This window comes from Chiloscyllium plagiosum, unplaced genomic scaffold (genome assembly GCF_037043375.1).
Source record: "Chiloscyllium plagiosum isolate Xiang-an unplaced genomic scaffold, Cpla_swu_hap1 HiC_scaffold_8, whole genome shotgun sequence".
NCBI lineage: Eukaryota > Metazoa > Chordata > Chondrichthyes > Orectolobiformes > Hemiscylliidae > Chiloscyllium > Chiloscyllium plagiosum.
The window spans coordinates 71,492,633-71,519,004 of record NW_028270146.1 but is presented as its reverse complement, the minus strand read 5'-3'; the positions used below and the strand labels follow the sequence as shown (position 1 = coordinate 71,519,004).

Sequence of the window (26,372 nt, the reverse complement as noted above, 5' to 3'; positions counted from 1 at the left end):
TGTTCTCAGCTGTACCCGTCTCAGATCGATCTCTTTCCTCACTATCTCCCTGGGTCCCACCCCCCACCTTACTAGTTTAAATCCTCCCAAGCAGTTCCAGCAAATTTCCTTGCCAGTATATTAGTCCCCTTCCAATTTAGGTGCAATCTGTCCTTCTTGTGCAGGTCACTTCTACCCTAAAAGAGATTCCAATGATCCAAAAATGTGAATCCTTCTCCCATACACCAGCTCCTCAGCCATGCATTCATCTGCTCTATCCTCCTATTCCTGCCCTCACTAGCTCATAGCACTGGGAGTAATCCAAATATTACTACCCTTGAGGACCTCCTTTTTAAATTTCGGCCTAACTCTCTGTAATCTCCCTTCAGAATCTCAATCTTTTCCCTTCCAATATCGTTGGTTCCAATGTGTACAATGACCTCCTGCTGGGCCCTCTCCCCCTTGAGAACATTCTGCACCCTCTCTGAGACATCCTTGATCATAGCACCGGGGAAACAACACACCATTCTGCTTTTTCTCTGCTGGCCACAGAAACGTTTGTCTGTATCTCTGACTACAGAATCCCCTAACACAATTGATCTCTTGGAAGCCAACATACCCCTCGTTGCATTACAGTCAGTCTCAATACTTACTCGTTGGCTGTTCGTGCTACGTTCCCCTGAGAATCCATCACCCCCTATATTTTCCAAAACAGTAGACCTGTTTGAAATGGGAATATCCACAAAAGACTCCTGCACTAGCTGTCTACCTCTCTTATCCTTCCTGGAGTTAACCCATCAATGTGACTGTATCTGAGACTTTCCCCCCTTCCTATAACTGCCATCCATCACATACTGTTGCTGTTGTAAATTCCTCATCCCTTCTATCTGTCTCTCCAACCGATCCACTCGAACTGATAAGATTCGCATCCAACAGCATTTATGGCAGATATAATCCGCAGTAACCCTTAAACTCTCTTTAAACTCCCACATCTGACAAGAAGTACATATCACTGCAAAGGCCATTTTTGCTCCTTCACAATCTACAGACCCAGAAAATAACACCGTCTTATTCCTCTACAAACACTGCCCAGGTTAAATTAATAGCTATGGCTTATATTATAAGTTTAATCAAGAGACTTATCTCCAAAAAACATATAATCAAGAAAGAATCCACTATACTCACTACTGCAGTCTTTCTCTTGGACAGACTTAAAACAACAATTAACTTATCTGATTCTGTGCTGTGAACTTCACCCAACAGTTCCTCCAAGATTAGTTGTGAATTTCACTGTTTGTTAATTTTCCCAGATGCACTCCGATGTCCAGCGATACACGAATTCAAACAGCAAAGGTAGTAACTATGCAGGTTCTCTCTTTCTCTGTCTCTCCTGCACTGTCCTCACCATGTGCTTCCTTTGTCTGCTCTTCTCCCTTTTAAACTGCTGTTGTTTTGACTTTTTTTTCCAAAGTTCCAAAACAATGTAACAGCATATAAAACAGTAATTGCTGCTCCTGGAATTCAAGGAAATCACCTCCAACATCTAAAATACCTCAAAAAAAGAAGCAGCTCTTACAGCCAGAAATTTTTCCCGTCCTCCATCTTGGATTACCCTCCAAATTATCTCACAACACACTATTTCTCCCTTTTATCTCTCTCCAACCAGTCATCTCTCTTTCATCAACTCCATCTTTCCCTCTCGTCTCTCTAAACTACCCCCATTACAGTAGTCCTTCTGACAGGATTCTTATACCTGTCTTTTCTTCGATCTCTCCCTGATCCCCAATATCTTCCTGTGATCTATCTCTCTCCAGCCCTCTATCTCTTTCTCTGAATTATTTTCCTAAAACTGTAATCTCTATCCTGCCTATCATTCAAACCACAGTGTACCGAAAAACACCTTTTGGTCTCAAACCCACCTGAGCAGCATGTATTTATCTGCTTTTGGGCTGGAGGCATTTCTACAGCATTCCCTGCCCCTCAGACAACAAAGCCCATCAATAAGGCTGATTTGTAGGAAGAGAATTTTTTTTTTTAAAAAGGTATACATTTAATATTTTTTCATAACCACACATACGTGGAATCTTAAAGAAGACAGCATGAGAGTAACCTGTGCTGTACCCACTGGGTCGCTGTGAATTGTGCACACATGCAGTTTTGAGGAAAACATTACCACAAAAGCACACAGCAGTAAGCAATGGCCATACAGGACCTTTGGGAAACAATTCTCTTATATCTTTTCTCTAATGACAATTGATGCTTAAGATTTCTTGTTTCACAGAATGATCTGTCTCATGCCACAGCCAAAACTGCAAACTTTAAATAGGGCAAGGAATACATTGCCTGTGGCTGTCAGAGTGCCAGTGACTTTTAATTTTTATCCATCTCGCTCCTTCCTGGTGGCTACTGGAGGTAAAGATCAACAGCTCACATTTTGCAGTCTCCTACTGTATAAGGTGTGTAACTGACACTTTATGAAGAGAGAAATAGTTTAATCCCTTTTGCCCGAAGACAAGTAGATAAAATGAGCACAAATGGTTCCACACATTGTAGGCTGTCTGAGAAGCTTTCCTTGCACCAGATATTTGTTGTGAACATTCGTCAGTCTTGTTCTGTAGCCTGGCCCATCTGAATGCTCACTTGTGGCCTCTGCAGTAGAACAGAGTGTATGCCTTCTACTATTTTTTTTCCTTGGTTTCTGTGCATTTGGCTTCATTGATACACCAGGTGCAGACCATTCCTGTAATTTAGCCTCTAAACTACATATTAGTTGTTAGGAGTGTAAAATTGAGTGGCAGTGTGTCATCATTTTCACTGTTTTCTTTCATTTGCTCTAAAGACTGAGAACACTTTGGTTCTTGGATGTCTGAAATGTAAAGGAACATAGATTGGAATTTGGCAGGAGGCAAGGAGAAAGTAAGATGTGCATGTTAACACCATCTGTAGCTAATGAGTCAGAAGAGCTCAGAATGAGGGAGAGGTTGGATGAAAGAACAGGGCACATATGCTGATTATCATTGATTACTTCAGTCCAATCAGTGGCCATGGACTCAGCAATGCTCCTTCCAATGATGGCCCATACTGTCTCCTTTGTTGGCGTTAAAACATAGGCACTTGTCGTCCTCTTTTTCTTCCCTGTGTTGCCTCATGTTACGTGTTACTTTTGCCTGTAATAAAGTGGTGAATGTGGTGCATAATGTTTGGTGATGTGCATGTCATAGATGGACTGGACATTTTGGTCAGCATGGACCAGTTTGGACCAAATGGTTTGTCTCCATACTGTAGGACTCTATGACTCAATGAACAGTTGATAGTTTGTGCAACCTGTGAATTTTGGATACAAGCTTGGTAACCATTCTAATGGTAAGATGAAGCCCATGAATTTTATGGTTTAGTATTCATTGACAGAGATACTTGATAGCTGTGCTAAACTTCTTCCTGGATTTCAGGCATTTTCTTGCACAAAGAATGTGCCATTGACATCCACCACTGGATCCCAAGCACTCTTCTTGACCCCTGCCAATACAGGGAATTGGATTTTTAATCAGGAAAGAATAATGGAGTGTCATTCCAGGCTCCAAACCACCAGCGTGCTTTTTTTCACCTGCCACAATCTTCAATGCCCAAGTCAGGAGTGTGATGGAATACCCCACACTTGCCTGGATGAGTACAGCTCCAACAACACTCAATAATCTTGATACCTATCGAAGGACAAAGCAGCCTGCTTGATTGACACAATGTCCGCAAACATTCACTTCCTTCACCACCGATGCTCAGTAGTAGCAATGTGTACTATATACAAGATGCACTGCAGTAATTCACCAAGGTTCCAAATGATACTCACTGCCATTAAGAAAGACAAGGGCAACAAATATATGGGAATACCAATACCTGAAAATTCTCCTGCAAACACTCATCATCCTGATATAGAAATGCATCACCATTCCCTATGTTGCAAAGTAAAATGCTGGAACTACCTCCATAAGGATGTTGTGGGTCCACCTACAGCATGTGGACTGCAGCAGTTCAAGAAGCTCATCGCCACCTTCTCAAGGACAACTGGGGATAGGCAATAAATGCTGGTCTTCCAGTGATGTCCACATCCATGAATGAATAAAAAACAAAAATGACACATAGATGGATTGGAAAACAAATTGAGAAGAAGAAACAAAGCACTGAATTGTACTTTTCTAGCTATGTCCCAGTTGCGTTTAGTTTTTAGAGGACTTTTCACCTCAGGACTCACCATCTCCAATGGCGTTGTTCACATCTGTTTTCTATCCCAACTTACCACATGCATTGTCGGAACAACTAATCACTCAGTGGACATTCACTGAAAGATCACCATACCTCCCATCTGCACCATATTTCAAAGGTGACTGTGTACCTGGGCTCACACCGGCATTCCAAAGCTGTCTGGTTCATTGATAGACAGAGTCGTATAAAGGCAGAGAAGGGGAAGATGGCAGCAAGATTTTTTAAAAGGGACCTGCAGTTCCTGGTAGACAGGATAGTCCAGAGGAGAAGCATCCTATTCCCTGTGGAGTAGCAGAGCCAGATGCAATACTAGATCCTGCGAGGTCAGTGCTTTCTCTGGGATTTGGAGGAGGGGGCTGCTTGATATCCATGTCTTCAACCCCATGCGGAGAGAATCCCAGCCTTTGCGGGAGATGACCTGGACTGCTGTTGTTGGGATGCTGAAATATCCATGCCGGCCAAACAAATGAACACACTCTTCAATCCACTGCAACTATTTCGTCAACCACATAGGGCACAGCAGAAGTAGCAGGCAAGTATGGGGAAATGCACTGAGAAGTACAGTATTAGGAAGGAACAAAGAATAAAGAACAGCACAATGCGAGAACAGGCCCTTCAGCCCACCAAGCCTGAGTCAACAGATGATGACTTTCTAAACCTTTTTCCTCCATGTGCTCCATATCCCTCTGTTCCCTGTCTATTCATGTATCTGTTAAGACGTCTTTTAAAAATTGCTTTTGTATCTGTTTGTACCATTAACTATGGCAGTGCACTTACCACTTCCTGTGCAAAAACTTGCTTCTCACATCTCCTTTAAACTTATCCCTTTTTACCTTAAATATATATCCCCAATAATTGACATTTTTGCCGTGGGAAAAAAAACTCCAACTCCATTCTATCCATACCTCTCAATTTTGTAAATCTCTAACAACTTATCGGTCAGTCTCCAATGTTTAAGTGAAGGAGAAAGTGAGGACTACAGAAGCTGAAAATGTGTTGCTGGAAAAGCGCAGCAGATCAGGCAGCATCCAAGGAGCAGGAGAATTGACGTTTCGAGCATGAGCCCTTCTTCAGGAATGAGGAAAGTGTGAACAGCAGGCTAAGATAAAAGGTAGGGAGGAGGGACTTGGGAGAGGGGCGTTGGAAATGCGATAGGTGGAAGGAGGTCAAGGTGAGGGTGATAGGCCGGAGTGGGGGTGGGTGTGGAGAGGTCAGGAAGAAGATTGCAGGTTAGGAAGGTGGTGCTGAGTTCGAGGGATTTGACTGAGACAAGGTGGGGGGAGAGGAAATGAGGAAACTGGAGAAATCTGAGTTCATCCCTTGTGGTTGGAGGGTTCCTAGGCGGAAGATCAGGCGCTCTTCCTCCAACCGTCGTGTTGCTATGGTCTGGCGATGAAGGAGTCCAAGGACGTGCATGTCCTTGGTGGAGTGGAAGGGGGAGTTGAAGTGTTGAGCCACGGGATAGTTGGGTTGGTTGGTCCGGGTGTCCCAGAGGTGTTCTCTGAAACGTTCCGCAAGTAGGCGGCCTGTCTCCCCAATATAGAGGAGGCGACATTGGGTGCAGTGGATGTGGTAAATGATGTGTGTGGAGGTGCAGGTAAATTTGTGGCGGATATGAAGGGATCCCTTAAGCTGAAAATGTATTGCTGGAAAAGCGCAGCAGGTCAGGCAGCACTGATTGAACTGGTCCTCACCCTGAACAACTCTTTCCAATCCTCCCACTTCCTCCAAACCAAAGGAGTAGCCATGGGCACCCACATGGGCCCCAGCTATGCCTGACTCTTTGTAGGATATGTGGAACAGTCCATCTTCGGCAGCTACACTGGCACCACCTCCACCTTTTCCTTCGCTACATCGATGACTGTATCGGCACTGCCTCGTGCTCCCACAAGGAGGTTGAACAGTTCATCCACTTTACCATCACCTTCCACCCTGACCTCAAATTCACCTGGACCATCTTAGACTCCTCCCTCCCCTTCCTAGACCTTTCCATTTCTATCTCGGGTGACCGAATCAACACGGACATTTACTATAAACCGACTCCCACAGCTACCTAGACTATACCTCCTCCCACCCTGCCCCCTGTAAAAACACCATCCCATATTCCCAATTCCTTCGTCTCTGCCGCATCTGCTCCCAGGAGGACCAGTTCCAAAACCGTACAACCCAGATGGCCTCCTTCTTCAAAGACCGCAATTTCCCCCCAGATGTGATCGATGATGCCCTCCACCGCATCTCCTCCACTTCCCGCTCCTCCGCCCTTGAGCCCCACCCCTCCAATCACCTCCAGGACAGAACCCCGCTGGTCCTCACCTACCACCCCACCAACCTCCATATACATCGTATCATCCGTCGTCATTTCCGCCACCTCCAAACGGACCCCACCACCAGGAATATATTTTCCTCCCCTCCCCTATCAGCGTTCCGAAAAGACCACTCCCTCCGTGACTCCCTCGTCAGGTCCACACCCCCCACCAACCCAAACTCCACTCCCGGCACCTTCCCCTGCAACCGCAAGAAATGCAAAACTTGCGCCCACACCTCCCCCCTCACTTCCCTCCAAGGCCCCAAGGGATCCTTCCATATCCACCACAAATTCACCTGCACCTCTACACACATCATTTACTGCATCCGCTGCACCCGATGTGGCCTCCTCTATATTGGGGATACAGGCCGCCTACTTGCGGAACGTTTCAGAGAATACCTCTGGGACACCCGGACCAACCAACCCAACTACCCCGTGGCTCAACACTTCAACTCCCCTCCCACTCCACCAAGGACATGCAGGTCCTTGGACTCCTCCATAGCCAGACCATAGCAACACGACGGTTGGAGGAAGAGCGCCTCATCTTCCACCTAGGAACCCTCCAACCACAAGGGATGAACTCAGATTTCTCCAGTTTCCTCATTTCCCCTCCCCCCACCTTGTCTCAGTCAAATCACTCGAACTCAGCACCGCCTTCCTAACCTGCAATCTTCTTCCTGACCTCTCCGCCCCCACCCCCACTCCGGCCTATCACCCTCACCTTGACCTCCTTCCACCTATCACATTTCCAACGCCCCTCCCCCAAGTCCCTCCTCCCTACCTTTTATCTTAGCCTGCTGGACACACTTTCCTCATTCCTGAAGAAGGGGTCATGCCCGAAACGTTGAGTCTCCTGCTCCTTGGATGCTGCTTGACCTGCTGCGCTTTTCCAGCAACACATTTTTAGCAATGTTTATGTTAAGACTAACTAAGATTTCGAAGCTCCCCTCATAGCTAATACCTTGCAAACCCGGCAACTCCTGGTAAACCTTTTCCGTACCTTCTCCAAAACCTCCATGTTCTTGTAGTGTGGCAACCAGAACTGTTCGTAATATTCTTACTAAAGTTCTGTACAGCTACAGTATGACTTGCCAATTTTTATAGAGAAAGAGAAAGAAAAAAAAATTGAGAGCAGTTTGGTGCCTTGGGTGAGAATATCTTTTACATCACTCTCAGTCTGTGCATAGATATTCCTGACATTAACTTAGATCTGGTTATGAATCTCTCTGTCCAGGCACTACAAGCATTTTCACAACATCTGGCAGCATGTCATGGCCACAAAGTGGGCTCAATGAATATCTGTGCTAAGACAGCTTACTGCATTATCTGGAAGAAGAGGGAATAATGCTGTCATTTGCCCCTCCTCGTTCAATATCCCTAATGTTTGGCTCCTTATGTGCACAACATTGTAGCTGACACAAACAAAAACAGAAGTTGCTGGAAAAGCTCAGCAGGTCTCACAGCATCTGTGAAGAGAAATCAGAGTTAATGTTACAGATCCCGTGACACTTCTCAGAACTGAGGGTAGCTCAGAAAATATCAGTTTATATGCAGAAGATCGAGTGGGGTAGGGGTAAGGAGTAAATGATAGGTAGGGATAGAGCCCAAAGAGAGAGAGGAATAGTTGGACAGATAAGGGAGTCGATAACGATCTGGCTGGGAATGTAAATAGCTGTTAATGGAGGCTGTCAGTGGCTAACAATAGTGTGTAGTGGCAGACTATGTGATAACAAGGCCTGGTGTGTGTGGTCAGAGGCTAGGACATGGGACAGTTCAGGCCTTAAAATTATTGAACTCAATACTCAGTCTGGAGTGCTGCAGGGTCCCCAAGTGGAAAATGAGATGTTGTTCTTCCAGCCTGCGCTGAGCTTCACTGGAGCACTGCAGCAAACCTGAAATGGAGATGTTAGCTCGGGAACAGGGTGGTGTGTTAAAGTGATAGACAACTGGAAGCTCAGGGGTTTTTTTTGCAGATAGAACATAGATGTTCTGTGAAGTGGTCACCAAGTTGTAACTGTCCATCAGCTGACCAGCAGTGGCTGTGCCTGTAAGGCACAAAACACACACAAGGTCAGTGCTATAGGATAGCCATGGAAGCATGCTTGCCTGTGTGCTGAACTTTGCATGAGCTCGTGACCAATATTGTTTTACTTTAAAACCCCAAAGAACAATGATTTCTGAAGCTCATTCCTTTACAGGTCAAGTCTCTTTCCCCTCCTACTCTAAGTATGTGCACAACCATTTTCTTCCCCATTGCACACTTAAAGTTTCCATCATATTGGAAGTTGACAATGAGTATCTTCAGCCAGTGATTTCCAGACCATCTAAAATGTGTCAGTGACCTCTAGATATTCACATTCCCTTCATAAAAGCCCGTCGCGTACACTGCACAGGCTTCCCACTTCTTTAAGACCCCACCCAACCCTTCTACGTACACCTACACCTGTATACCCTTCCCAGCAAGATGCTGGCAAATGATGTGATTGTGCCATGTGTGGTCATGCACTTACCCTTCTCCCTTGAAGCCAGGATGCTGCTGACTGTGGATGACCCCACCTCTGACATTACACCCTTCCCAGCCATGCTTTACTGTATCCTGAACTTGCAAATCATGCTGTGTCCACTTCAAAATGATACAGTGCCCTTCCCCAAACTCTGAAGGCCCCAGTGCCAGAGAGTAACCTGCCTAGGCTCAGTCCCATGGTAGTAATTGCCCTACAGCCCTGTCTGTTTGCTGCAGAGCCAACAGACTGACAATACCCTGAACAGCGGAGGCATGGATCCCTGACCACTGAAAGCCTGGGCATAATCAATGCTCTTAACTGATATGGAAAGCTGGACTTGATTGTGCCTGGATCCCAAGATGGGAGTTCATTGAGGACTACTTCCTATGAGTTGGATACACAGCTGCCTGTTTGCTTCAGTGTGTTTGCTACATGAGCTATTGGCATATGGAGCAGTTGTGAGATTGACATAGCACACTGCCCTTCTACAAAAATTGTGCCCTCCATGCTGAGGATTACTCAGCAGCAAGGCCAGTTGTCTGTTTTTGTGGCTGCTCCAGTTGGCACAGCAAGGCAAGTTGGGGATGCTATAAGAATGTACTCAGGTGACAAATGAGCAAGAGCTAAGAGAACAAGTGAACAGCATGAAAATACAGCCAAGTCCAATCAGCAAGCTGGGTACCTGTGCCTGTGTGAAAACTCTGCACTACAACCTTTCACTTCTAGTTGCTGGTCCACTCTGCAATGCAAGCCAGTGCTTCCAGGGCACACTGTTAGCACATCAAAGGAGTACCAGCATGGTCATGAGAGGTTCTTAGGTGCTGGATGCCAATGTCTGTGCAGGATGAGTACATGTGACTGGTGCCCATTGATGCCCTGGGACATGGTTTAGTCATTTGCAACATGGAAGTTGTTTAGAGCAAATAGTGAGCTGAATCCACCAGTTGTCCATTCTGGTTTCCTTGTCAAGTTTTTCTGACATTAGGCTTGTTTGGTGAGTTTGGTAAGAGGAAAGTCTGAATGCTTGTGAGGCAGGTGTTTCTTTATCAAGGCATTTAACAATTGTTAATATCTGTAAATTGCCATCTTGTCACTGCCTAGAGAGAATCTCTCCAGTGAAAGCAAAAAATGCAGATGCTACACTGTATTAGAATAGCTTGGTACAGACACAACTAATTCTGGAACACAAGTTTTTATTACTGTCACTGGAATATTGTCAGAGGCCATAGCCTTTGCAGTATCTTGTGCCTTCTGTTGTTTCCGGCTATCATCTGAAGTGAATTGAATTTGCTGAAGACTGGCTTTTGTGAAGCTGAGGAACTCAGCGAGAGGCTGAGATGAATCATCCAGTCGGCACCATTGGCTGAATATTATTACAAATGCTTCAGCCTTGATGATGTGCTCAGCTACTTCATCATTAAGGATGGGGACGTTTGTTGAACCTCCTCTTGTTAGATGTTTAATTATTCATAACAGTTCATGATTGGAGGTAGCAGGGGTAGAGTTTGGATATGACCTGGTGGTTGTGGGATTACTTAGCCCTGTCGATTATATGCTGCTACCACTGTTTGCCATACTCGCAAGATTTTGAGCCAAAGGAGCAGAAGCCCATTCAACCCAGTCAAGTTTATTTGGCATTCAATGAGATCATGGTTAATCTGATATTTTCATATCTTTTCCCCATAAACCTTGATTCCCTTACTAATTAAAAATCTGTCTCAATCTTGAATATACTTAACGATCCAATCCCTACAGTCCTCTGCAGTAAACAATTCCATAGATTCACAACCCTCTGAAAGAAGAAATCCATCTTCATCTCTGACTTAAATGAGTGACTCCTTATTTTGTGGTAATGCCCTTTTATCCTAGACTCTCCCACAAGGGGAAACAATCGTTATGCACCCCTATGAAGTCACCTAACAATGTTATATGTTTCAATAAAATTGCCTCTCGGTCTTCTAAACTCCAATGAGTACAGGCTCAAACTACTGAACACCTCCTCATAAGATAGTCTCGACCATTTTGAGGAGCAACTTAGTGAACTGCCTCCAATGTCATCATATCTGTTTTCAGAGAAGGGTACCAAAATTGTTAACAGTATTCTGGGTTTGATCTAAATTGTCTCCTGTATAATTTAGCAAAACTTCCTTATTTTTATCCTGCAATCCGTTTGAAATAAAGGCAAGCAATCTATTTGCCTTCTCTCCTACCTTGGAATTTGAATGCTAGCTTTACACGAGGACTTCTAAATCCCTCAGTACTGTAGCTTTTTGCAGTCTTTCTCCATTTGAATAATAATCAGTTCTTCTTTCCTTCCTGCCATAGTGCATAATTTCACACTTACCCATACCTTATTCCATCTGCCAAGTTTTTCACTCATGTAACATATCTATTATCCTTCTGCAGACGCTTTGTGTCATCCTTACCACTTGCTTTCCCTTCTATTTTTGTGTCATCTGCAAACATGGCCATTATACATTCACCTTCCTCATTCAAATTATTAATAAACATTGTAAGTAATTGTGGACAGAGTAGATGTTGACAAGATCTTTCCACTCCAGAGTATAATTACTCCAGGGAAAATAAGAGAGCACTCGTGTGGAACTAAGAAGCAAATTAATTTATTTTCTAATAAAATAGTAAGTGTCTAGAATTTACTATCCCAGTAGTTTGTGGAGGCTAGATCACTTAAAGTATTTCAAGAGGAATTGAGGGCTATGAGGAGCTGCCAAATGGGATACAGAGTAATATATTGGCATGGATTGAGAATTGGTAGACAGACAGGAAATGGAGAGTGGGAATAAATGGGTCTTTTCTCAGGTGGCAGGCAGTGATGAGTGGGTCACTGCAAGTATCAATGTTTGGGCACTGGCTATTCATGACAATATATAAATGACTTGAATGAAAGACTTGATTGAAGGACCCAAGTACAACATTTCTAAATTTGCTGAAGCCATAAAACTGAGTTGGATTTTGAGTTGTGAGGAGGATACAAGGAGACTTCAAAGTGATTCACACAGATTTATTGAGTGGGAAAATACATGGCAGATGAAATATGACATGCTAAAATGAAGTTGTACTCTTTGGTGTGAAAAACAGAAAGACAGTATATTATTTAAATAGTGATACGTTAGGAAATGTGTGTGTACAAAAGGATCTGGATATATTTGTACACCATTCAGTGAAAGTAGCCAGACAACCAATTTGGAAGGGAAATGGCATTATGGCTTTCATTGCAATAGGATTTGAGTTCAGAAATAGGCTTTTTCACTGTAGTTAAACAGGACCTTGGTGAGATGACACATGGAGTTTTGGTCTCTCTATGTATCCCATAGAGGAAGTGCACTGGTACTGGATTCCTGATGAAGGGCTTATGCCCCTGCTCCTCGCATGTTGCCTGACCTGTGCTTTCCCAGCACCACACTCGACTCTGGTACTGGAGATGTCAGGGCTGAAAAATGAGAAGAAATTGGTTTGACTGGGCATGTCATTACAAGAGTTTAGAAGGATAAGAGATGAACTCATTAATTTACATAAAATTCTTGCAGACTGGACAGACTAGATGAAGAAAGGATGTTTTCCCTGGCTGAGAGTCTGGAATGAGGGGTCATAGTACAAGGATACGGGGTAGGCCATTTAGGATTGAGATGAAGGAATATTTCTTCACGCAGAGGGTAGTGAACCTCTGGAACTTGCTACCACAGAAACCTGTGGAGACCAAGCCACTGAATAGGGTATTTTTTAAAGGTATCAAGAGGTATCGGGAGAAAGCAAGAATATGATATCGAGGTAAAGGATTAGTGATGGTCATGTCAAATGGGAGAGCAGTCTTCAAGGGCCAAATGATCTACTCCTGTTCCTAAATTCTAATTCTGTGTTTCTGTGAAAGAGGAGTTGAGGTCTGGGGCAGATCAGTTCTGATTTTGTTGAATTGGACAGGCTTGACCAGCTGAATGGCCTAACCCTATTTCTTTATTTCTTATGTTCATATGTTCTTATGTTACACAGATGTTGGCATTGATTAAGTATATTGAGCAGATATAAAAAATAATTCTGAGATACTGGTAAGGAAGAAAGATTTACAGAATGCAATGTTGCATATATATAAAGTCTTCTATTGAGTAAAATATTGGCATTTTCTTTACCATCTGGCGTCTGAGGGATTTAATATGCTACTGAAATTCTTCTTGCTCCATTACCACCTCAGTAATCAGCCATTAATGTAAATATACACCTATTTTTTCTCTACTTGCTGGTATTGTCCCTTGACTTGCAAAGACAGACATATACAGTGTCAATACTCTCAGCTACACTTGCCATTCTGTGCCAGTTTTAAGTCCAGCATCATGCCATTTAGGCGCCTGCTGTTAGAACCATTTAGTCACTTTTGGAAATGCAGTGATCAATGATAGTAGTTGGGGCCTCTGCTGTCATGCACTGGGTGCCTCTTCATTGACTCTGGTACCTGCTCATAACAAATGACGAGGATTGACAACATTTTCTCACATTTCATTTGTGATTTTTCTGATATCCACGGCTTCATATTACAACATTCAACAATGTACCAGATTTCCTTGAATCATTTCCAGCAATGTAAATGTGCTCCTGCAATGATCCTGTGTCTTTTGACTTCCTTTGTAACTGTGAGTCTTGCCTTCTTGATAATGTCCTCTCATTGATTGGCAAGAAGTAGCACCCTTCATCATGCTCTTGCCATATGAAAAACATATTCAATGATATATCACTGAACTTGTGAATTACCTGTCCTCCAAATGCAACCATTCTTTTAACACATCCATTTTTTAGTTTCTTTTCTGATGACTCCATTTATGAGGTTTTTAAATTCCGTGCCCCTTCCTCTTTGAATATGATACTGCATATTTGGTAGCTGCATATGGTTAAATACTGAGTAAAGGTCCATATTCAAGAGTCAAAGGAAAGGATAGAAGGAGATTGTTAGATACAGAATAATCTTTCATCTACAGTGTCCCATTAAACACCCTAGAGTAGGTGCAGTACTGGCTTAGATATAAAGTTATTTACATTTTTTTCCTTCCCAGCATTTTCTGCACTTGCCAGGTCTTCACTGGACACTGAAATAACTCCACACAGACCAGTATCCCATCACCAAGTCATCCTTTATTTACACATGCATACTACTGGTCTGGCTTCCTCAGAGCCAGCTCTCAAGAGTGACCAGAACCTCTGACACTCCTGTTTGTTTTTTTTTCTTAACCCCCACACTACCGCTTCACTGCGGTAGTGCTTATTTTTTCCCCAACACCCATAGTGTGTGTGTGCAGGTGTGAGACACAGTGAGAGACACAAGGTGTACGAATCTTTATTCAATTTCCACCACCACGAAGAAAGGACACTCATGTTTGTATCTGTCAGCCAAGACTCTCTGATTGGACCAGGCTAACAGCCCTAATCAGGGAAATCTTATTCTGTGAGGTCCATCTGGCTGACCTCTTTATAAGCACTACAGGCACAAGCGTGAAAATCCTCTGCAATGTGTTTTAGGGAAAGAAATCTGCTAAGCGTACCCCATCCAGCCTATGTGTGATTCCACACCAATAGAAATGTCAATGAGTCTTAACTCCCCTCTAAAATGGCCTAGCAGGCCAGTCAGTTTGAGTTTCTTGGAATGTGCAATAAATAGAAGCCCAGATAGCAATGCCCACATCCCATGAATGAATGACTAAAAAAGATAGCTTGGAAAGGGGTGCACAGAAGCCAGGGAAAAAACAGTCCACGTGTGTCCAAAGCCAAAATTAGGAGCTGAAGAGTTCACAATCACACAGTCTATATAAAGAAAACTGAAGTATTAATTAGCCAAAAGATAGTAAAGGTATTCCCATGTAATTTATACCTCAAGGACGAGCCACAATACTGTGCAAAATTAAAGTAAATTCTGGAGGGCTACATCATACATTTTGAGTTGACCATCAGAAAGGTGAATTAGCCTTCAAGATTGCTTAAGATCAGGGAACCCTTGAGGAAAATAAAAGGTAGAATTGAATTCATAGCTTAAATTAGTGTTAAGTCAATGTTTGTTTTTTTAAATATTTATAATAAAACTTGTGTTTGTGCAAAGAATGTGAAATCTTGTCATTACTTCTGTTGGTTAGTTGCTACATTCAAGTTCTTTCTTTAAAAATTAATCATTGCTAACCGCAGTGCAACAGTAGAAATGCCTTAGCAAAGGAAATGACCATTGCTGAAATGACCCCTTCAGGGAACCATTAGAAAGGAGGGCCTCCCCAAAACTAGCCACCAGAGTTTGCCTGGCAGTCTCTCCACAGAGTGGTGAAGTTATCTGACTTGACAAAATGTCAGTGTGTCAGGATATGGTGCTCATGACATCAGTCTCCCTTCCCATCACCTTTTCCATCATATTATCAGTTGTCTTGCCTCCCAGCCAGTGGTCATAGAGCTAGGGAAATTCATTCTATGGTTTTGTCTTGTTTCTCAAGAAATTTCTGACTCTTGAATCATAAACTGGCCTACAAAATCAGAGAAAGTTTAGACAGACTAAAACATATAAAGGGCATATTTATGGATGCCTTTACGGATTCATGAGAAAATAAATCCAAACCTCAATTTGTGTTCCTCTCATACTTATACTTCTAGTCCTGAATATTAAAACATTATTTTCAAATTCAGAGCAATAAGCTTGCATCTCAGCATGGATGATTAGCTATGACACTTGGGTGAGTTTTCCAGTCTTTGGTCAGAACTCTGAATGGATTGTGGTGTGGAAGCAGAACATTGAATCATAACACAAAGAAACTAACATGGCCATCTTTGCTCTGCATGTGCACCACCTCTTGTAGGTTTAATGCTAATGGAAGCTACAAACAAATCTGCACTCCATGCTAACTTGGCCTCTAAACTGAGCCTCTAAACTAAAAAGTGTGGCAGCAGGGAAGCAAACAAGAAATGGAAGGAGCAGAGGAAATAGTAATGATCATGCCGTTACATCACTGCTGTGTACAAGGAAAAACACTGCAGTCTGACTCCTTTTTGTTCATTGACTCTCTTATAATTTACCCAATCTATCATAACATTACACAAACGGTTTAATTAAGTAAATAAATTTACACCAAATGATGACATTGCTTTTCAATAAAAATAATGGAAATAAAATGAAAATGAGAACTGGATGCTTTTACTACTTGTGCCATTTCTGGCTCTTATGAAGGAACTGAATTTAATTCCCTTTCATTTATTACAATATAAGGTTTAATTTACACAGGGAGTCTGGGTAGCTGTGAACATTCAGCAGTTTGGATCTGTCATAGCGAAAGTTATACATTAAACTATAAAAACAAATGAAAAAGTATTTAACATTGCCATCATTTAGTTTGAATTGATATATGCACAAGAAACTCAAAAGTTAATTGTAAAAATAGTTTTTTTAAAAAAACTGGAAAAGAATTTGATGTTGGTTTCATCTGAAGTGAACAATCTGATACAGAAAATGATAGAATAAAATATCAGTGATGCATAGAGTTTAATCCAGGAAATTTTGTCCCCTGTGCTGCATATTACTCCATCTCAATTGCATATTAAACAACCCTATCAAAAAAGGCATTGGCATCTGCTGTGCTGCCACAAATTGTGAATTAAATGAAATTGATGTCCTCTGTCGTATATTTATGAAGACAGACCATTCTCAGAAGTATTCCGCTTATGAAGAATTTATGATTGCAAACTGTTCCTGAACAAAAAGTGGCAATAAATTCTTTTTTTAAACACCCCTCTCAGGGTATTGAGTCTGCTGTTGCTGGTAAATTTGTCACAGCAGAAAACAATAGCTAAATCTGAATTCCTCTGTGAGGCTTTATATTATTAGTATTCCCATGGTATAAGGAACTGGTTTGTCAGAATTTTTCATCCAACATTTTCTTGAATAGATTAGTCTGATACTATTTGTGTACAATGATTTCATTGTATTTGGATGCCATACGCCTTCCCACACCCAGTGTGCCGACTATTGCTCCCAAAATTGCCAAAGATTATTTTATGCTGTGGGTGGACAGTTTAATTTGTGGGGATTTATCATCTAATTGATAGTTTCAATTTGGCTTCTTTTGTTTTTAGATGTTTGTTAATTGTTGTTAATTAATGCAGTACAGTAATTTTAAAAATTATTGAAATAACACACTGTTTTTGTTCGTTTACACAGCAGGTACACTGAACTGTGTCTCAAACTTGATTTTTAATTGGACTTTTTTAAAGGCATTAGTGTTTCTAGCCAGTACCTTTACCAATAAGTGATGATTTGTCAATAGCAACCTTAAAAACAAATCACAGTATGCAAAGCTAATTGATATTTTCTTTACTGTATCAGAGAACGCTCGGAGAGAAAACCCAGCACACAGTAATGGGGCCGAGTGGGGCAGGAACATGTGATCTTCTGTCACCTGAAAGCAGTAGCCTGGTGAGGCAGCTGGAGGTCAGGATCAAAGAGCTTAAATGTTGGATGAGAGATACAGAGCTTTTCATCTTTAATTCCTGCCTGCTGCAAGAAAAAGAAGGGACAACAGAGGTCCAGAAAAAACTGCAGCATTTTAAGGTAGCTGATCAAATAATGTCCTTTTAATGTATTTTATGGTCCACACATGGCAATTCATTAATGTTTTATGGCAAACAAAAGCCATGAATAGTGAACAAAAATAAAAGTAGTTTTTAGAAAAGGAAGGAACAAGTATTTTAGAATATTGCATGGCATATTGCCAATTTGCATAAAAATAATTGTAATATTAGACATTTGTTATGGGATTTTTGTGATGAAGGTAGGAAGCAAAAATTGAAGAACTACAGCAATATCTCTTTTGCCTGCCTTGTAACAGTGTTTTCCTGAATGATTCATAATACAACAAAGTCCTATATTATTCAGGTATTCTGTCGTTCTCAATATATTAAGACTCAGTGTCAGATACATATATGGCAGGAAAAATATTCCAAATGTTAATGACAACATTGAGATGCGTAGTTACTAAACAAAACAAAAGACAAAGAACTGTGGATTCTGGAAACCAGAAATTAAAACAGAAATAGTTGGGAAAACTGGGCAGCACCTGTGGAGAAAAAGCAGGGTTAATATTTTGGGAGCAGTGACCCTTCTTCACAACAGAAGGTGAGTTATCCCAAGGTACTTCCTCAAGATGGCTAATTCAAAAGTAGTATTGACAGAAGAGAAGCAGCTTTTCTCAGTCAATAATTGATGCATACTCCAGAAAAGGGAATGGCTTGATAAATCATTCTCAAACATTATTCAGCATGCAGGAATCTGATCTGAACAGATTTGATGTAAGTATATTGCAGTGAGTCTTCATCAATATTCAACAAGATCATTTGCTGAACTCCTGCATCAACTCTACTTACCCATCTTACCTCACCCTTCGATTGACTTAGTGCCCAAATATCAGTCAATTTCATTCATGAATATAGTCAACTAAGTACATTATAGGGTTGAGAATTCCTCAAGATTCACAACCTTGTAAGTGAAGAAGTCTCCCTTTATGTCATCGTCCTGGTTGGTCAACGTCTTATCCTGAGATTGTGAGCCCCAGCTTCAAACTTTTCGACCATGGAAAGCAGCCTCATTCCTGATGAAGGGCTTCTGCCCAAAACGTCGACTTTCCTGCTCCTTGGATGCTGCCTGACTTGCTATGCTTTTCTAGTGCCACACTTCTTCAATCCTCACTTTCTCCTCACTTCTCTTCCTTGTCCGGAATCTATCCTGTCAAGCTCTCTAAGAATTTTGTATATTTCAAGATCATCTTTGTTTTCTAAATTGCAGAGGATAAAGACCTATTCCACTGAATCTCTCCTCAAAGGACAGTGCTTTCATCCCTAGAATTGGTCTAATGAAGGAGCAAATTTCTGCAGATGCTGGAACCTGTAATGAAAACAAATGCTGGAGATCACAATGAGTCAGACAACATCCATGGAGAGACAGCAAGCTAACGTTTTGAGATAGATGACTTTTTGTCAGAGCTCTGATGAAGAGTCATCTAGACTCGAAATGTTAGCTTGCTCTGTCTCCATGGAATGATCAAATTAACCTTTGTGAAGACCATAAGACTTAGGCCGTTCAGCTCATCGGGTTTTCTCCTCCATTAAATCGTGGCTGATAAATTTCTCAACTCCATTCTCTTGCTTTCACCCCGTAACCCTTGATCCCCTTAATACTCAAGAACCTATCTACCTAAGTCTTAAAGTATACTCAATGACTTGGTCTCCACAGTCTTCTGTGGCAATGAATTCCATAGGTTCACGACTTTCTGGCTGAAGAGGTTTCTCCTTATCTTCATTTGAAAAAGTCTTCCTTTTACTCCAAGGCTGTACCCTTGGGTCCTAGTCTCTCAGTGGAAACATCTTCCCAACATGTACTCTGTTCAGGCCATTCAGTATTCTGTATGTTTCAATTAGATACCCCTCATCCTCCTAAACCCCATTGAGTATAGACCCAGAATCTTCAAACATTCCTCATATGACAAGCTTTTCATTCTTGGGACTATTCCCGTGAAACTCCTCTGAACCCGCTCCAGGGCCAATACATGCTTCCTGAGATATGGGGCACAAAACGGCGCACAATACTCCAAATGTGGTCTGACCAGAGCCTTATAGAGCTTCAGAAATACATCCCTGCTTTTATATTCAAGTTCTCTTAAAATATATGCCATCATTGCATTGGCCTTCCTCAACCTGCAAGTTTACCTTGAGAGAATCTTGGACTAGAACTCCGAAGTTTCTTTGCACCAGACTTCTGAATTTTCTCTCCGTTTAGAAAATAGTCCACGCCTCTATTCTTCCTACCAAAGTGCATGACTTCATACTTTCTCACATTATACTCCATCTGCCACTTCTTTGCCCACTCTCCTAACCTGTCCAAATCCTCCTGCAGTCTCTTTGTCTCCTCAATGCTACCTGTCCCTCTACCTATCTTTGCATCATGTGCACTCTTAGCTGGAATGCCTTCAGTTCCTTCATCTAAATCGTTAATGTACAAAGTGTAAAGTGTGGTCTCAAAACACTGAGCCTTGCAGAACACCACTTGTCATTAGCTGTCAACCTGGGAAGGACCCTTTTATCTCCTTTCTCTGCTTTGACCAGACAATCAATCTTCTATCCATGTTAGCACCTTGCCTCCAGCACCATGGACCCATATCTTACTCAGTAGCCTCCTGTGTGGCACCTTCCTGATGAAGGTTTATGCCCAAAACATCGATTCTCCTGCTGCTTGGATGCTGCCTGACCTACTGTGTTTTTCCAGCATCACACTCTCTCCTTGGTTTAACCTGCTCATTACTTCCTCAAAGGGTTCTAACAGATTTGTCAGGCATGACCTCCCCTTGATGAAACCATGCTGACCTTGCCCTAGTTTACCATACACTTCATTCAGAATTCTCATCCTTCACAATGGATTCCAGGATCTTACCCACACTGAGGTGAGGCTAATTGGTCTGTAATAGTCTCTCTTTTGCCTACTCCCTCTTTAAACAGGGGCGCCACATTAGCAATTTGCCCGTCCTCCTTGACTCTAGCACTTCCTGAAAGATCATCACTAATGCTTTCTCTATCTCTTCTGCTGTTTCTCTTAGAACTCTGGGGTGTAGTCCATCCAGTCCAGATTATTTATCCAACTTCAGGCCATTCAGGTTTTCTAGCACCTTCTACTTGATGATGGCAACTATACCCAGCTCTACCCCCTCACTCTCTTGAATTTTTGGGAACACTGACACTAAGTAAATATTCAGTTCTTTAGCCATTTCCTCGTTCCCCACTACCTTCTCTTCAGCATCATTTTTCAGTGGTTCCATGTCCATTTTTGCCTCTCTTTTGCCTGTTTCTATCTAAAGAAACTCTTTCAGTCTTCCTCTGTATTACTGGCAAGCTTACCCTCATATTTAAATTCTCTCTCCTTATTTCTTTTTTTGTTGCCCTCTGTTGGTCTTTGTAAATTACACAATACTCTGATTTTTCACTGCCCTTCCCCACATTATGTGCTTTCTCTTTTGCTTTTATGCCATCCCTGACTTCCCTAGTCAGCCATGGTTGCCTCATCCTCCCTGCACCATGCTTCTTTTTCCTCAGGATGAATCTCTGCTGTGTCACCTGAATTACTCCCAGAAACCCCTGCCACTGCTGTTTACTGTCTTTCCTGCTACACTCCTCTTGCAGTCAATTCTACCCAGCTCCTCCCTCATGCCTCTGTAGTTGCCTTTATTCAGCTGTAAAACTATTACCTCTGATTCTATCTTCTCCTTCTCAAATTGCAGAGTAAATTCAATCATATTATGATCACTGCGTCCTCAGGGTTCCTTAACCTTAAGTTCCCTTATCAAGTCTGCCTCATTGCACAACACTAAATCCCATATTGCCTGTTCCCTAGTGGGCTCCACCACAAGTTGCTCCAAAAAGTCATCTTGTAGACATTCCACAAATTCCTTTCCTTGCAACTCGCTACCAACCTGATTTTCCCAGTTGACCTGCACATTGAAATAGCCCATGATCACAGTAACTTTGCCTTTCCTTCACATCTTTTCTAACTCCTGGTGTATCTTGCACCCCACTGTTTGGAGGCCTGCATGTAACTCCAACAGTGTTTTTTTTAACCTTAGTGATTCCTCAATTCTACCAATACAGATTCTACACTATCTGACCCAACTTTGTTTGTTACTATTGATTTAATTTTGGTTCTTACTCATAAGGCAACCTCACCCCCTCTGCCCACCTGCCTATATTTTCGATAGGATGTATATCCTTAAATATTCAGCTCCCAATCCTGATCCCCTTGCAGCCACATCTCCATGATGCCCATCACATCATATCTTGCAATTTGATTCTGTTGTCCTTCCTTCCCTCTAAGGCATCTCTCTTAGATGAGGAGATCAAAATATTACAAAATATTCAAGATACGAGATCAGCAAAATTTTATATAGTTGTACAGGACTTTATCATTCTTTTATTCCAATCATGTTGAATATACCATTTGCTTTCCTAATTATTTGTTGCAACTACAGGTTAACTTCTGTTAATTTGTGTGTAAGGTCTCTTTGAATTAAAAAAATGTGTGGGTAACGTGCTTTAGAAAATTATTCTGCTTTTACAGTCTTCTAACTTTCACATTTCCCAGCAGTATGCTCCATTTGTCAACAGCTTGCCAATCTGTATCCTTTTGCAGCCGTTTTATGTCCCATTCAGAACTTACTGTCACAACCCAGTTTATATCATCAGATAACTTCAACATTTGGTTCCCCACTTCAGCATTGTTGTACATTGTAACTACATGAGGCCCAAGCAGTGATTTTTGTGATACTCCACCTGTTGTAACTTACGGTTCTGAAATTTAGTTGTTTGGCATGGTGGCACAGTGGTCAGCACTGCTGCTTCACAGTGCCAGAGACCTGGGTTCAATTCCCACCTTGGGCAACTGTTGGTGTGGAGTTTGCACATTCTTCCTATGTCTGTGTGGGTTTCCTCCAGGTACTCCAGTTTCCTCCCACAGTCCAAAGATGTGTAGGTTAGGTGAATTGGCCATGATTGCTCGTAGTGTTAGGTGCAGGGGAATGGGTCTGGGTGGGTTGCGCGTTGGTGTTGACTTGTTGGGCCGAAGGGCCTGTTTCCACACTGTAAGTAATCTAATCTATTCTTACTGTGTCTGTTTTATTTCGGTATATTATCCGCAATCCTATAAACCTATAGGGCCCATCAAAGATCAGCAAGGCAGCCATTGTGTGGAGCCGCAGGAGATGGGGGAGATACAAAACGAGTATTTTGCATAAGTGTTTACTGTGGAGAAGGATATAGAAGATATAGAATATGGAGAAATAGATGGTGACATGTTGAGAAATTTCCATATGACAGAGAAGGATGTGCTGGATGTCTTGAAAAGCATAAAGGTGGATACATCCCCAGAACATGTATCATAGAACTCTGTGGGAAGCGAGGGAAATGATTGCTGGGCCTCTTGCTGAGATATTTGTATCATCGATAGTCACAGATGAGGTGCCAGAAGACTTGAGGTTGGTTAACGTCGTACCATTATTTAAGAAAGGTGGTAAGGACAAGCCAGGGAACTACAGACCGGTGAGCTTGACATTGGTGGTAGGCAAGTTGTTGGAGGGAATCCTGAGGGATAGGATTCATACGTATTTGGAAAGGCAAGGACTGATTAGGGATAGTCAACATGGCTTTGTGCATGGGAAATCATGTCTCACAAACTTGATTGAGTTTTTTGAAGAAGTAACAAAGAGTATTGATGAGGGTAGAGTGGTAGATGTGATCTACATGGACTTCAGTAAGGCATTCGACAAGGTTCCCCATGGGAGACTGATTAGCAAGGTTAGATCTCATGGAATACAGGGAGAACTAGCCATTTGGATACACAACCGGCTCGAAGATAAAAGACAGAGGGTGGTGGTGGAGGGTTGCTTTTCAGACTGGAGGCCTGTGACCAGTGGAGTGCCGCAAAGATCGATGCTGGGTGCACTACTTTTCATCATTTATATAAATGGTTTGGATATGAACATAGGAGGTAAGGTTAATAAGTTTGCAGATGACACCAAAATTGGAAATGTGTGGATAGCGAAAAAGGTTACCTCAGATTACAACGGGATCTTGATCAGATGGGTCAATAGGCTGAGGAGTGGCAGATGATGTTTAATTTAGATAATTGCAAAGTGCTGCATTTTGGGAAAGCAAATCTTAGCAGGACTTATACACTTAATGTTAATGTCCTAGGTAGTGTTGCTGAACAAAGAGACCTTGGAGTGCAGGTTCATAGCTCCTTGAAAGTAGAGTTGCCGGTAGATAGGATAGTGAAAAATACTTTTGGTATGCTTTCCTTTATTGGTATAGGAGTTGTGGGGTCATATTGCGGCTGTAGAGAACATTGGTTAGGGCATTTTTGGAATATTGCGTGCAATTCTGGTCTCCTTCCTATCGGAAGGATGTTGTGAAATTTGAAAGGTTTCATAAAAGATTTACAAGGATGTTGCCAGGGATGGAGAATTTTTAGCGAGAGGGAGAGTTTGAATAGGCTAGGGCTGTTTTCGGTCGAGTGTCGAAGGTTGAGAGATGACCTTATTAAGGTTTATAAAATCGTAAGGAGTATGGATAGGATAAATAGATAAAATCTTTTCCCTGGGGTGGGGGAAGTCCAGAACTAGAGGGTATAGGTTTAGGGTGAGAGGGGAAAGATATAAAAGAGACCTAAGGAGCAACATTTTCACGCAGACATGGAAGTGGTGGAGGCTGGTACAATTGCAACATTTAAAAGGCGTCTGGATGGGTATATGAATAGGAAGGGTTTAGAAGGATATGGACCAAGTGCTGGCAAATGGGCTTAGATTAGTTTGGGATAACTGGTCAGCATGGACGAGTTGGATCAAGAGGTCTGTTTCCGTGCTGTACATTTTTATGACTCTATGACTCTAAACCCTTGTCTTGCACACTAACCTATTGTAGACAACTTTATTAAATGCCTTCTAAAACTTCAAACAATTGGTTGCCCCTTAAGCATTATGCTAGTTACACTCTGAAGAACTTGAACAAGATTGTTAAACAAAGTTCCCCTTTCATAAATCTATGTGGATCCTGCTGAAACATGTTGTGATATCGCAACTGCACTGCTGCCACATTTCTAATACTATGACAGGATAACTGTCTTGTGGTTCCCGTTTCCATTTTGACCAGAGGAGTTACATTTACTCCCATGGATTCTGGAAATTTTGTTAATTTCATGTAGAAAAATAGAGTGGAATCTTATACCTGCCACCCTGTTGAGTTTTATGGCAGGCACATATATGAGGGCAGGTATGGAGCAATTTAGAGGCCCTTCCACCATTTGCTTCTATCCTATTTAAGTATGCAGTGGGAAAGCCCATGGATAGCCTGGTATCAAATGAAGCTTGTCAAGTGCAGAGAATAACAAATAATGTTTATATATGGACTCCCAAGGACATGGGGGATGAGGAGTGTTTGCTTTTTCAAAGTCTCTTAATGCCTGCATGAGGAATCCAACATTGAGAAAGAGGTAACTGCTTAAAGCCACCTTCCCTCGCTGCAAACCACTTTCCATTATCACATATCTGCGCATAGGCCCCATTTTGAAGTGAGTCAAGAGTGTGGTGCTGAAAAAGCACAGCAGGTCAGGCAGCATTCGAGGAGCAGGAAAATCAATGTTTCAGGCAAAAGCCCGTCATCAGTCATTCCTGACTCTAATCTCTAGCTTCTGCAGTCCTCATTTTTGCCCATTTTGAAGTGAGGCCTTGTGCAAATGTCGTACCAGTATTCTCTGGTGGGGTGGCAGTTCCCAGCAGCTGGAATTTTGCCATGGGTCCCTTGGTCAAGATCACACTTTGGTAAAATAAAACTTGTTACTGACACAGTTTTTTATTAATTTGCAAATAAGCTATCCATTTGTACAAGGACAAGTTACCTCATGAATGATGAATCATTGCATGTTTCTGGATAATTTGCTCTATTCTTATTAGCTTTATGAAAACAGATCACAGGTCGGCTCACTGCTAATCCACTGTATGGCACAAACTACAGTGAATCTTATCAAAAGAGGTGATGTTGGCTTCTTCCAGGCTTCCCAGCCAATGGTTGAGACTGCCCCGTATACAAGATTCCACCTATATTTATTGCTATTTAAATTTAGATAGATTTGGAGCTGCAATATTTATGCTTATGAATGCAGCTTAGACAGGTTTTAATGAATATGGTATGCCTATTCAAACAGAGATTCAAGATCCCATTGCACCATTTATTTTGGACAATAATCTTTCCCCCAGTCACATAACCAAAATGTAGATTATAGATCAGTTCACTTCATTGTTCTTTCCGACCTTGGTGCGTGCAAATGGTTGCTGCATTCAAATATGTAGCATTTCAAAGTAATTTGTTGTGAAGTGTTTTAGGATATCCTGAAAGACATAATAAGATGCTATATAAATGCAAATTATTTCTTGCTTTATAAAAAAAGAATGATTTTGGTTTTGCCAGTGTTAAAATAGAAGATGTTCTGAATAATCAATGACATGATAGTGTTGATATTTTCTTTTTGGGACCCTGCTGGGTGCTTGATAGCACCCTCTGTAGTATATCTCTGTACTTGCAATATTGTATGCACCTTGCTATTTCCATTGCTGCAACATTTTTTGAGGCTTTCCTCTGGTAGTAGAATGAAGGGTTGGGAGTCCTGAAGATTGTACTGGGAGGAATGCTGCAAAAACTGAATTTAATGCTAAAAGCAACACTGGCTGAATGCACGTCTTTATTTAGTTGGAAATCAGCCATCATTTTGT

General features: G+C 42.0%; 1 protein-coding gene across 4 annotated transcripts in view; it reads left to right on the top strand.

The window, feature by feature from the left end:
- The window catches only part of akap6 (A-kinase anchoring protein 6), a 418,819-nt gene that overhangs the window by 335,353 nt on the left and 57,094 nt on the right, over positions 1-26,372 (top strand). For all 4 annotated transcript variants that reach the window (XM_087989959.1, XM_043697890.2, XM_043697891.2 and 1 more), the window contains exon 12: positions 17,402-17,626. In XM_087989959.1, coding sequence (XP_087846085.1) covers positions 17,402-17,626 — 225 coding nt within the window. The remainder of the gene's footprint in view (positions 1-17,401; positions 17,627-26,372) is intronic.